The sequence below is a fragment of the Trachinotus anak genome, unplaced genomic scaffold (assembly GCF_046630095.1).
Source record: "Trachinotus anak isolate AG129_WGS33_773 ecotype Australia unplaced genomic scaffold, CSIRO_AGI_Tana_v1 ptg000003l, whole genome shotgun sequence".
In the NCBI taxonomy this organism is placed as follows: Eukaryota; Metazoa; Chordata; class Actinopteri; order Carangiformes; family Carangidae; genus Trachinotus; species Trachinotus anak.
The window spans coordinates 9,373,536-9,387,175 of NW_027273854.1; the positions used below are offsets into that span (position 1 = coordinate 9,373,536).

The 13,640-nt window shown below is 40.8% G+C and overlaps 2 protein-coding genes across 2 annotated transcripts; one reads left to right on the forward strand and one right to left on the reverse strand.

The window, feature by feature from the left end:
- Positions 1–168: 168 nt before the first annotated feature.
- dnajb1a (DnaJ heat shock protein family (Hsp40) member B1a) lies at positions 169–4,993 on the reverse strand. Its single transcript, XM_071472751.1, has 3 exons — positions 4,359–4,993; positions 2,750–3,333; positions 169–2,553 (listed from the first exon to the last, which is right to left on the reverse strand). The coding sequence occupies exons 1-3, from the start codon at positions 4,567–4,569 to the stop codon at positions 2,323–2,325; spliced, it is 1,026 nt and encodes a 341-aa protein (XP_071328852.1). The 5' UTR covers positions 4,570–4,993; the 3' UTR covers positions 169–2,322.
- Positions 4,994–7,410: 2,417 nt separating this feature from the next.
- On the forward strand, positions 7,411–13,640 carry LOC139614989 (very-long-chain enoyl-CoA reductase-like). Its single transcript, XM_071472740.1, has 11 exons — positions 7,411–8,181; positions 8,919–8,970; positions 9,060–9,104; positions 9,210–9,313; positions 10,601–10,716; positions 10,947–11,052; positions 11,194–11,266; positions 11,355–11,398; positions 11,505–11,562; positions 11,679–11,767; positions 12,231–13,640. Exons 1-11 carry the CDS (start codon positions 8,014–8,016, stop codon positions 12,402–12,404), a joined length of 1,029 nt encoding a protein of 342 aa, XP_071328841.1. The 5' UTR covers positions 7,411–8,013; the 3' UTR covers positions 12,405–13,640.

Here is a 13,640-nt window from a genome sequence, read left to right on the forward strand (position 1 = left end):
ATGCTTTTTTTGAGAGATATTTGAAGGTGGCAAAGAAAATACTCTTTTAAAATAACTTTTTGTATTATATATTAATGTTTTGCATAAAAGTATTAAAAAAGAATAGTACATCAATATAGCTATAACTATCTGTAGTGGAATGCATAAATACAGTGAGATTTGAAAATGGAAGATGAAAAATGCTCTAATTGTTAAAATGTCCTCAATAATGAAAACATACAGGCCATAATCAATGAGATATTTGCCGTTTTGTTTGCCAGTTTCTTTAATGTGGAAATGCAAATCATCACAGCATAGGAAAGATCTACTAAACGTTTTCATCCCATTATCAATTCATAAAAGCATTGTTGTGAAAAATCATAACATCCTGAATCCCACCCTGAATTTCGAAACTACATAAACAAGAGGTAAAACAAAAATAATGCTTACACCTTTTTCCCTTAAAAAGGAAAACATTTTAAGAAAAAAAATTATCCTTTTTTAAAAACAAAAAAGTTAAACATTACAGAGATTACACATCTCTACAATCATGTTAAACCACATGTTTGCGTTAGAAACTTAAGACTCCAGCAGGAGCAGGATGAGACAAGTAATGACTGTCAATTAAGTTTGTCATGTTCCTTCTGACAATCACATCAACACTAAAAATACTTCAAATGTGCAAATGAACCAACTGGCTTACAAACTTCCACTGTCGCGACAGTCAAAGCTGCACAGGGCTGAATGTGACACCGAGCTCAAAACTGAACTGTGAAACTAAATATTTGCAGACACTGTACATCTTGAAGTGAATGCTGTCAGGTATGAGCTGTAAGAGAATGCACGACATAAGACAGAATAATCAAACAAAGACAAATTCAGGCCTTTTAAACGGGGGCTTAAACCTATTTCACATCTCAGTCTCTGAAAGATTGATCCTGGTACCACATCAATGCACCAAGGTTAAACTTGCGTTGCCTAAGAAAGAAAAAACAAAAACAAACAAAAACACTCACCGCCATTAGATAAAATAATCAGTCACACAAAAAAGTAATAATGTATAAGAATGTATGAGGAGGACCTGAAATAACATACATACATTGTTCATCTTCAGAGGGTATGTTTCTAACGATTTTGATAATTTGTTGGTCACACAGGACAGAACACACACATGCTCTCAACATACTTTTAGACACACATACATATATTACAATTACATAGGGACTATTATTTGGCACAATAAGTCAAATATTTTACATAATAAAGTCATGTACTACAAGACATAGTAGAAGTAAACGTTTTGCAAAATGTGCCATCTCAAGCACCAGGGATGCACCGACACGATTTTTCTCTGCTTTTTGATCCATTAACTCAGGTATCTCGTGACAGAGTACCGATCTGATAGAAGTGCTCCCTCTTTCCTAAATTTAAAAACTCTTATACTCAGTGGGATCATTCATATGTAAGATTACATCATTGATACTTTACATTAAAACTTAATTAGAACTAAGGATGTCCACACACCAGCATTTTTAGGCTTGGGTTGAGGTTAGCTCTAAAAGTAGTATAACTGAACACTGAATTTTATTATGACACTGACAAAGCCACTGTATCTGCCACATCTGGCTAATGCTGTTCCGCTTAATAAGTTTGATATTAGTGCTGATACCACTGATCAAATCAGTGCATCCCTATTTAAAAACACCAATGTTCATCTCTTAGGATCCATACAGTGTTTAAGCCTCAGTTTTATCTAACAGCAACCAAAATCATATCCTGTTGATTGATGTAGTTACATCTACATTCAAGCATGTGTGAGTGCACCTGAGGTATTGTTAATTAGCTGGCCCCGTGCTCCCTTAAAGCACTCCCAAAAACTGCTGCAGTGAAACCAAATCCTCAGTTACTGAACTAAATTTTCAAGTGGTACAAGACTTAAAAAACATCATGGTTTCTCCTTCTTGCAGTCAAACCATGACCTATCACTTGACACATTGCATAATTTTCTCTATAAACAAACCATATACTTCCTACTGTTTACTTTTATGACTTGAATTTGACATTATGGCAGGCTGTTACTTAACACTGTTACTCAACCTCAGCTGAATGCACACACAAAGCGAAAAGTCAGCTCTTTTGTCAGTTTCCAAGTCTTAAGACACTCATTAAACAGACTGGGCTGGGTTAAGAAAATGGATTCGGTGACAGTAAAATTAAACCCAGCTGCAACCAATTCTGCCCTGTGACTCAGTTGTCCAGGCTGAAATGTGATGATACACAGGAGAGTGTCGCTGGAAATGTTTACTTGCTATATTTTTGTTATATTTTTGTCATTGTTTTAAGTCATGGAGGAAGGATCTGCTTGAGTGCGTCACGTGTGCTTTGGCCTAGTTTGTCAGGGAATTTAACAGTGAAGTCCAAGATCATGTCACCCCTCTTCTCAGGGCACTTGGATAGTGGCAGCCCTTCTCCAGCAATACGCTTTTTCATTCCAGGTTTGACAACGTCTCTGGAGCTCACAGTAATGGTTCGGCCGTCCAGTGTCGGGGCATTGACGGTGCATCCACACAACGCCTGGAGAGACAGAGAATGGGAAAAACGAGGTAATTAGACAGATAAGACCGAAAATGTTTGGTTAACTTTTGAAAATTTGTATCTTTAGTCAAAATGTTACTGGAACAGGTAATATTTTATGTCTTCTTTTGCTGTGCATCAAAATGAAAAAATGATGTCTGTTATGTTAGTGTTAAGTACTGATATCCTCACTTACCTCTCTGAGTGATATTTTTGCTGGGTAAATTATATCTGAGCCCTCTCTTCTGAACACCGGGTGGGGTTTATCTTTGACCACAAACACCACATCTGCAGGAATGTTGGTGGGAGTTTCATCTCCCTCCCTGGGAAAGGTGATTTTTGTCCCCTCCTTCCAGCCACGTTTGATGTCAACTGTTAAAATCTTGTCCTCGTTACGCATGGTACAGCCGTCTGGGTTAAGTCTCTTGCGGGAAATCTTCATCTTTTTGGTGCAGCCTGAGAAAACCTCTTCGAGGCTCACCTTCAGCTCATGCACTACGGGTGGGTCCTTCTTCTTCTCATGTGCTCTGTGAGGGCCTCCTAGGTGGGATTTAAAGGACCGGTGGAACCCACCCATGCCACCCATGCCTCCCATACCGAATGCTGAGAAGGGGTCCTGGATGTCCATATCATCCTCCCCATTCTGTGAGAAGAAATGATCGAACGGGCTGCGGCCTCCGAAGAACTCAGCAAAAATCGCATGAGGGTCCCCTTGGAAGGTGTAGTTGTAGCTCGGACCGCTGTGTCCTCCACCTCCACCACCAGCCGAACCCTTTAATCCTAAAGAGGAAAAGACATGGAAAAACATCAAAGCTCTGGGACATATGTTTTAGTTGGCAGTGACTATTGAGTGACTGTTTGTTGGCCAATAAGTAAAAAGAACGGTCATTTTGAACACACACTAATATCACAACTGTTTCATAACCAAATTTAAGGGATCTAGGGCTGCAACTAATCATTTTCACTATTGATATATCTGCAGATTATTTCTTCGATACTCTGATTAATCATTTAGTCCATATGATGTCAAAAAACAAAACAAAAGTCCTGATGGAAAAAAAAAATGGTTTTAACCATAGAGACATTGAGAAGGGGTGACATTGAGAAGTGAAGTGTTACAAAAATCATCTGCTAATCAATTATTTCAATTTAATAAACTATTTTGACATCACTTTTTTTGAAATAATTAATGAAGTAATACAACCAAAATATTACTGTTTTCATTTTAGAGCTTGACAAATGCTAATATCAACATGCTCACCTCTGTTTAATTTTACCAGCAAATTATTAATCACCACAGAATTTCAAAAAATAAAGTGATAATGAAAATACTGACTGGATCAAAGACTAGAAATGACCATGCTGCAAGGAAGAGAAGTTCACAAAGAATTGAAATAAGAGTGATTTTTGCTTTTGATAGTCAAATCTGTGTCTGCATCTCTGCAGCCTCTACAGCCTAAAGGCACAAATCTGTGCATTTTTAACCCGGTTAAACTGGAATCATCATTGCGGTCACAGACTGAAAGGTCAGGCAAGAACTCGTTGTTTCCAGTAAATTCTCCAGCTACTCCTATTGTACACACGCCCCTTTTTTATTGTCTGGTTAATGGTGCAGAAAGATGCCGGACACTGCAATAACCGATAAGGAGGATGCATCGGTGTATCAGCTAGATGCAACAGAATCAGAAAAATGACAAGTGTCAATGGAGGATTTGCTGAAAACAGTAAACCCCACGAGTTGTATGAAAAGTAGTGGCACGACCTACAAAACCATGTGCAAGTTATGAGGAGAGGAGTCCAGTTACCTTCTTCTCCAAAGCGATCATAAATGTCCTTTTTCTTGGCATCACTCAGGACATCATAGGCTTCAGCAATCTCCTTGAATTTATCTTCTGCTCCGGGAGACTTGTTCTTGTCAGGATGGTAGCGCAGGGCCTGTTTTCTGTACGCCTTTTTTATCTCATCTTCGGACGCGCCTTTGGCTATTCCTAGCACTTTGTAGTAATCTTTACCCATTACACTGATCGGTCACTTCTTCTTTCACTTCATAAAAAACATTATCATCGCAGTCGCCTCAGTTTCTGTTCAGTGCCAGCTACACATCCAGTGTGTCCTGTGTGTGCGGGGCAGGTTAAGCGGGCTCCACCACCACCACCACCACCACCACCACAGCTGTCACTGCTGCGGCTTATGGCTTGCTAGCTAGCGGTCACGGTTAGCTTCCCTCACTTGTCACAGTCACAGTGGATAACTTTCTACCCTGCGCCGTGACGAGAAGAAAAAATGTCACTTAACTTTAAACCACACAACGCCAAACAACGACTTCGTACAAGGGTGTCCGAGCGCTGCTTCCGAGCCGCAAAATCATGCGAGGAAACTTCTGGAAGAAGCTGGCACCGCTGATGTGTGTCATCACTATTGCGCCGAGAGGACTCGCTCCCAACAACTTCCGGCTTCGCTTGAGCCACACTAGACCTCGAGAAGAGGTCAGACCTGTCTTTGAATCAAAAATATTTACTCAGGGGCTTCTCCGAATGAAAGTACTTTAGACTGATTGTCTAGATAAAAATTAATTGCTGTGTGCATCAACTAATGACGCTTCTAGTCATTTTTGATTTTAGTACGCATGCGCAAGTGCTTGCTGCTTTTACTGACAATGCGGTCGGCCGGCATTGTTGTTTTACTAAATTCCAATTTATTTCCAAATCATCTCCTACGAAGTTTCCTGGAAAGGAGCGCATATTTGGTATTTGGTAATGATTGGTACACTTCCACGTATTTCTAAATGCAAAGAAAGCACAACCTTAAGGCTTTTATTCAAAGGTTAGCAGGTGAGTTACATTTGCAAAATGTGCAACCACAGCTTGTCCATAAAAAAATCATACAATTCATCATAAATTAAGAATAATAAAGTTCCCATTAATAAATGAATAAATAATTGCTAAATGATCACTGGGCTTTAAACAAAGCAATTACTGTCACAGAAATGAATCTGAAGGTCAATAATAAACTCAATGAAACTGACTGAATTAATGAAAATAAAAGTCTCAGAACTTTGTCTCCATTTTTCCTGATAGTACCAAACCATGTGTTTTTTTCCCCAGGAAATTTTCAAGAAATCATTAGGAAATAGCAGAGCTGTAAAATAAAGCATTACATCATATTTTTATATGACATTATATATTTGTAAGATAAAAACATGGATAAAATCAGAATCAACATCAACTTACTGTATCCAGGTTTACTGGGTGCAACTAGCGAAAAACAATGCAACAGCAACAGCCTGCAATACACCCTACCTTCATGACAGTTATAATGTTATTCAGTCTACCTTGGACAAAATATTAGAAACACCTTTCAGTATAATGTAACAGCACCACAAACCTATGCCTCCAAAATAACCATTAAGTTGAATCAAGGCTGCATTAGACTGGATTAGTTTTAGTTGATAAACAAACTGTAGGCTGGAATGAATAACACGCAAAAGGTACACATTTGCACAGTGACTAGAACAAGGCAACAAAGCTAAACAAGGATGATCAAACATAAACACAGTTACTATGTACAGGCATTTATTGTTGTTACACAGGCCTGAGGCCTGTGTAAAGTGTTCATGGGTGTGTTGGTTTGTGGAGATAAACTGTCCTCGTGCCTGGTTGTTCACTGGTTGTACTGGTGGTAAAGCGCTCTATAGCGCCCACCGGAGGGGACAAGTGGTCTTAAGTTATGTCCAGAGTGCGCATGGTCTGCAATGATTTACCAAGCCTGTTTCCTGACTCAGAAGGTCCACAAGTGCTGGAGGGTAGGCAGGTCGACATCAGTAATTGTGTTTTTAATTAAAACTACAGAGTCCAGAATGTTCATAACATTAAACCAAAAGCTCTGTGGCACAGTTTCACCAAAAAAATGAACACAAAGTCTCACAAAGGTGATATCTTTTATAGGAGAGAAGGTAAAACAGAGGTTTAATTAATTTCATGAAGCTATAGCAAATGAAACTGAACAATAATTGATTAGAAATTTAAATTATATTACATAATTATTTAAATTAGTTTTTACATCTACTGAATATGATTTAAATAAAAAATGTATCCACATATCAAGTTACAAAATAAGACATTCGGAACCATCCATCCAAAATTTCTTTCATTACATTTTCTCATCTTTTGATGTCAGGTCTTTAAGTACATTGGGGATAACAGGTCATTTTTTAAAGCCTCGCCACATAAGTTAAATGTGAACGTGACAGTGTTTGCACTGGAGAGTGACTGTCACTCTGAGGGTTGCTGATCCCACGGAGTTCCATGTCACAGCACCCCCCCCACATGTCAAATTAAGTGTTATGACCTTTGAAAAAGAAGCAGATGCTGTTCAGCATATGTTTGGGATTTTCTTCTCACATGCATGTTAGTGTTTCTGATAATCTGTATGAAAAGGATTAGTGTTAGCAGGGATTTTTGTTACACAGGAGTAAAAAACGATCTTGGAGGGCAAACAGTGATACCCCTGCTTGCTGCCGGCTTGGACTACTGGTTATAAATAGACCATAGAATATAGATATGCAGTTGGCTATGTGCTGTGATTGAGTTGACTCCGTGCGATGAAAGGCATCTCTGATCTTCTCCCAATCAGACTGTTCTACGCCCTCCTCTCACCACAAACCTTCCCTGAAGTATTTTGGAAGTGATGTTGCTCATTCAGCGCACAAACCTTGAACCACCACCGCACAGGCACTGAAATAAACATGTCTGTCTTTGTTCTGGAGGTCAGGAAGAGAAAAGAATACCAGCCTCACAGGTGGTCTGGCAGGAGGGAGGGTGGTGGTGGTGGTGGGGGGGGGGTGTTGGCATGTGGAGGTCTTTCATCCCATGGATCAGGCTTTTAATGGGGCCCGTCACTGTGTAACCAAGCGAGGAGCAGAGCGGACAGGAGATGTGTCTTATAGGTCTAATGAGAGCACACTGGCATCTGACACTGGGTAGGGCTGTATGTGGCTTCCCAAGGTTACCAAGCCGGTGCAGAGCAAATCAGGCGACTTATATTTAGCCTTGCAAATGGCGCGCTATGGATTATGTCTTAGGGCTCTCCAGTTTCGTCTTCGGTGCGTTTTGCTACATGGTAGGTGGGGGTTGAGGCTGCTATTCAGGTGAGAAGCAGGTTCACTTCATTTTTCAGCTCTCCTTCTGCTTTTCCTGCACTGTCACTTTCCCCCACACTCTCTTAACATACGTACCCTCCACCTGGGTGGGGGGAAAAAGTGTTTATGGTCTCACATATTTCCGTCACTCTTCCTCTGGAGCTGGAGCGCTATTCCGAGAGTCCAAAAGACACCAAAGAAGACACACTTCAGCTGGAAGGGCATTTCTGTTGAGGGAAGAGCTGGGAGCTGCTGCACTTAACCAGTGGGGGACATCACAGATTATTTCAACAGGCTGCTGAAGTTTGGGATCAAACTTTATCATGGATGTTCTCGCCTTAGAGGCAAAGAATGTGAGTGGGCCTGAACCCGAGAAGAAAGCTACAGCTAGGCCAAAACCAAAACCTCCCAAAAAACCCAAAAGGACTGTTTACTTTGAGGTGGAGATCCTGGACAAAAAGACAAAGGAGAAACTCTTACTGCTGGATAAGGTGAGTGTCCTGATGATGGAGGGTCTCTGATTACACTCACCTTTTATATTGGCCTTAATGATTTTAGAGGACTAATAATACTCTGATCATAGACATTTAAGCCCCGCAACAAGGTCACAAATAGGTGCTTGACACTCATCACTTTATGATCAATTGCTGCATTTCATCCCCTCCCTGTTTCATGATTTAAACATCTTACGCCTGTGCTAAAAGCAGCAGAAGCAAAGAAGTCAGAGGAAAACGTGTTTGTTTTAGGTCAAGAACCACAGAGTCATCGCTGTTAGCAGAGGGGTAATTTTACAGATAATCATCTACTTCACTGGCGACTTGGTCAAGCGCAGCCATTATCAGTTACGTTTCTATTGAGCGAGGGTTGCAGTCAGGAGGTGAGAAGTCCCTCGTCTTCACCTGTGCTGCAGCAGGGCCAACAGGCACATACGACTAGCAGCTTGTGCAAATGTGCAGAGTCGTGTCAAAAACGAGAGGGATCACGTTGCAGATGAAAGTGGCTCAATGCGAGTCTGACTAAATTCCAAAGCAAATGAAAACTTCTGCAATAAAGAGACTGATACTGGTCACTTCTGCTTTTGTATTATGAGTATTATTAGTTCTCAGTGTCTTGTAAATTGACTTGTAAGTGTCAGTTGCTGACTACTGTCAACAACTGACACTTACAACCACTGTTGCTGATAACAGTGCTGTCTTAAGTATGTCTTATTTTTACATTTTGATTTCAGGTGGAGCCAACTGCCACTATTTTGGATATTAAAGCTTTGTTTCATAAATCATGTAAGTAGATTTAAGAAATTAGGACATCATTGAACAAGCCAAATAAAGCAAATAAAAGCCATGAGTAAAGTCCCTTTCCATTTCGACAGATCCAAAATGGTATCCGGCCAGACAGTCCCTGTGTTTGGATCCCAGTATGTGTGCTTTTCACTGTAATTCTACAGATATCCAACTCTGCTGAATGATAAGTGTGGTTGTGAACGTATGTGATGTCTGGTCTCATCTGTGATGTTTCTCAGAGGCCAAGTGTCTCAGGGATGAGGACGTCCTCCAGACACTTCCTGTGGGAACCACAGCCAGCTTTTACTTCACTGACCTGGGACCCCAGCTCACATGGGGAACTGTGAGTGCGATATTAGGACCTGACAGTGGTGTTACATGTTTTAGCCGATGCCTCACATTACTGTGAGCTATTTTACAAATGATACCTTTTTTTTTTTTTGTTTTTGGATTTGTGCACATCTTCCCTTGGTATCCAGTAATTAGAATCAACTAGCCCTTGCCAAGATTTGAGTGTGGCAATTCAGTTTTGAGTGTGTTTTGATCTCCAGGATGCTTCACAATTCAAGATCCGATCCTTTGATCACCGACATTTATAATGCAAGAAACTGTGTGATTACACATGGTCCTTTTTGTTTGTTTTTTTTTTTTGCATGTTTGTTTTCAGGGTGTGATTTAGCTACGACAAACTAGCTCAGTTTTTTTTTTTTTTTTTTTTTTATCAGATCACTTCCAGGGAAAGAGGATTGCTTTTCAAAACGGCCCGCAGAGTATGATTTGCAGTCAGAGGATTAAAAGCATGCAAAACCACTGGTATGGTCTTTGAGTTCGGATCCAAGTACGTGTGCTTGTATTTTAAATATAAACACATACTCTCTCACCCACTCAATAACTCTTGAATGTAAATGTCGATGCACAGTGACAGACAGAGGTGATTTGCTGTGGTTCGTTTTTCTCTCACCTCCTCCTCTGCCTGTCCTCGGTCCCAGGCTATATAATCTCATGGCCCCATTTCTCCCAAAGGTGTTTATCCCCATGACCTCTCACTTGCCTTCCACTGCACCTCTTTACTCAACCTTGCCCACCCACTCTTTACATACCCTGTCCTTACCAAGCCTGACGCAACCCTGAGCACACTGCCAGGCTTCATGCCAGGGTGGGTGGAGGTACATGAAAATGCCCGAGCTGAGCTCACCAGTAGCTGTTGGTCAGGCATGCCGAACCTGGCCTCTGCTCGCGGTGCTGATTCAGGGGTCAATTTCACTGTCCGCTGTGCTGTTTCACTCGAAAAGCTGGCATTACAAGCTGTCTTAGTGTCTCATTTGCTCCACGGGCACACGGTGAATAGTATTAATGCTACACTGAGTGGTTGTCAGTGGTGAGGAGAGGTAGATGGACTTTTTAGTGGAAGAAACCAGAGCCATACTGGTGTCAGTTGCATGTTCTGCCTTTGGCAGGGGGGCAGGGAGAAATGATTTTAATTTCACTGGTAAGCGTATTTTCTATTAGAGAAGTTTTGCACTCTTTATGCATCTGGCTGCAAATCAAGAAAAAAAACACACACACACACACATAAACACAAACACACACAAGATTTAAAGAACTTGTGTCTTTTCTTTGCTTACTTCAGGTGTTCCTGACAGAGTGCGCAGGCCCGCTGATCATCTACTTGATGTTCTACTTCCGCCTTCCCTTCATCTACTCCCCGAAATACGACTTCACCAGCAGCAAGCAGTGGGTCGTACAGTGAGTGTCAGCTCGCTTACGTTTTCGGGGATCTGTTGCAATGTCGCTGCAGTGTGTTTCACACGATCCCAGGCTTTGCACAGATGCCCCCTCAACATGACAAATGGTTGCGCAGCTTATTGCTGTGTTGACACTGAGTCAGGGCCAAGTGTAATGGACTGCAGAGGGGCAATGTATGAATCACAGCTAAATATGTAAGTGCATGTTTGTGTGTGTGTGTCCTGTTTCAGCCTGGCCTGCATGTGTCACTCCTTTCACTATATCAAGAGGATTTTGGAGACACTGTTTGTCCATCGCATCTCCCATGGGACCATGCCTCTCAGAAACATATTTAAGGTGAGTGAGTTGCATACTTTGACATTTTGAACACGGTATTTCTTTTTCAGTGCTGTGCTCCTATTCTCAGAAATCTAAATCAAATGTATGCGCAGCCTTGTCTTGACAGAGTCACTTATTAAAGCTCATTTTCTATTCCAGAACTGTGGCTATTACTGGTGCTCTGCCGCTTGGATGGCGTACTACATTAACCACCCTCTCTACACCCCTCCCTGTAAGTGCTGACCACTGTAATTCTCTCTTTAACTCATCAGTTGCAGCTGACTTCCATCCTAATCTATTTTTCTGTGAAACATCGACAGATTACGGGCAGCAGCAGGTGACTATAGGACTTTACATCTTCTTGGTAAGTTTGACATATGAAAAAGTTGTATTTTGCTGACTCGGAAAAGTCATTTTTCCAGATAGAAAATCTTATGGATGCTCATCTTTGGATGTCTTCATTCTCACAGTTCTGTCAAGTGGGGAATTTCTCCATCCATGTTACACTCCGTAACCTCAAACCTCCAGGTGAGCATTTGTAACAATGATAAATGATGTTCATTGGCATTTTTTTTTTTAAAGAAGAGGCCATCATCATTACTGGGAAGTGCAATGTTTGATTTGTGTTTCCTTATCATTCTCAGGCTCAAAAACCAAGAAGATTCCTTATCCAACCAAAAATCCATTCACATGGATTTTTTGGCTGGTGTCTTGTCCGAACTACACATATGAGGTGAGCAGATACACAAATCCACTCATACATATTTTTAGGAAAAATATCTACAATCATTTAAAAAATGTTATAGTAAAAAAAAAAAAAAAAAAAAAAAAAAATCAAAAAAGGTTTCCCAAGTTGGATAAAGTTTCACATCAATAATAAACTGTGATTTTGAAAAAATTGTTCTGTCAATGTTTTCTTTTTATAAATACAAATCTGGATGTAAGAATATTGGAAATGTGATTCAAAGGACCCTTGTCCCTTGTCTATGTGTTTTGTGATGAGTAATGTTTTACATTTTTGTTCTGAAATACTGAAGCCAGCTGTCAATCCTTGCATGTAACACAGTAGCCCACACTGTATTTTACATTTGCAACACACGGGTGCACTTTTGCTGCCATCTACTGGTTACAGCCTACATTTCCCGTGTGTGTGTGTGTGTGTGTGTGTGTGTGTGTGTCCGTCCGCTTGCTCACAGGTGGGTTCCTGGATCGGCTTCACTGTAATGACCCAGTGTGTTCCTGTGGCTTTCTTCACTCTTGTGGCCTTCATCCAGATGACTGTGTGGGCCAGAGGCAAACACCGCAGCTACTTAAAGGAGTTCAGAGATTATCCAACCCTGCGCTCCTCCATACTCCCCTTCATCCTGTAGACCCTGGCAGTGCTACACACATCCGTCCTTTGTTGCTGCACACATCCAACTCCTCACTGATTGGGTCCTTTTTTTAAGGACCCCTCCATCTATCTGGAAGTCAGAAAGTGTGTGCTGAGGTTAACAGCAGGGATACATTTTGCTCATATGAACTCCATGCAACATTTTCTTGCATGTCCCTCCATGACAAGGAGTGGTGAACGCAGGACTGTTACTGGCAAGGGAAGCCTTCAGAGTTAAATACAGCAAAGTCTTAATTTAATGTTGTATGTGATCTTGAAGAGAAAGATGAAAAATGTCCTTTTTATTTTGCTACTTTGATAAGTTGTAAAATATTTGATGTAGAGTGCTGTTTGTTGTTGTTTAAAAGTTTAATTATTTTCATAGCTTTTGGCAGCCCAATCAGTGAAGTTTCCCACAGAGCTGGGAAATAAAGGGGCTAATCTGCATTGTCAAAGTATGCAGCCTGGAGCTGACAACTGTGTGGCCTCATGCAGCTCACTGCTGATCTGACTGATCCAAATGACCTTTACACTACGGTTGGGCTATTAGATCTGGATTAGAAATCGTATTCCGATTCCCATGTTTCCACCACGGGTGAGGAAAACGCTTTTCTTTTTGTCTGTACATGGATCAAGTGTATTTCTGCCGCAGGAAAAATAATAGAGGGAGAACACTGCTGACAGCATGAACAGACACACGTCCTACAAAAATACACCTCTTATTTACACAAGATGATTGTACTGCAGAAGGTATTCAGCTGAAAAAAGTTTCAGTCATTTAACCATTATGTTTGCGCAGTCAGTGCTTTTTCCAATTTGTTGTTTTTGTACTAATCTGACGATTTGTGCTGCTACAAAACAAGTTGGAATATGTTTTGGTGCATCAAAAAAAAAATTGGATACAGGACATTGGAAAGACACATTCAAAACATAAAAGACAAGTTAATTCCCCGTTGCTATTCCATTTTCACTGACTATACTTCACAGAAGGCTGCATCAACCTGAACCTGCAGAATAAACGAGGGATTTTGGTGTTGTTGAAAATACTCCTGCTGCAATTTTTACGTGTGAAGAAAGCGTTCAGTCTCGCGCAGGAATTTTATCTGCAGTGCAAAGTTTGTTTACAATATTGGATTGAGACTGAAAGGGCCACCAGAGACCGTCCTGTTGAAACAATTGCTTTAAGGTTTAACTGTTGATACAAGGGTAATAAACTGTATCACAACACAAGTGA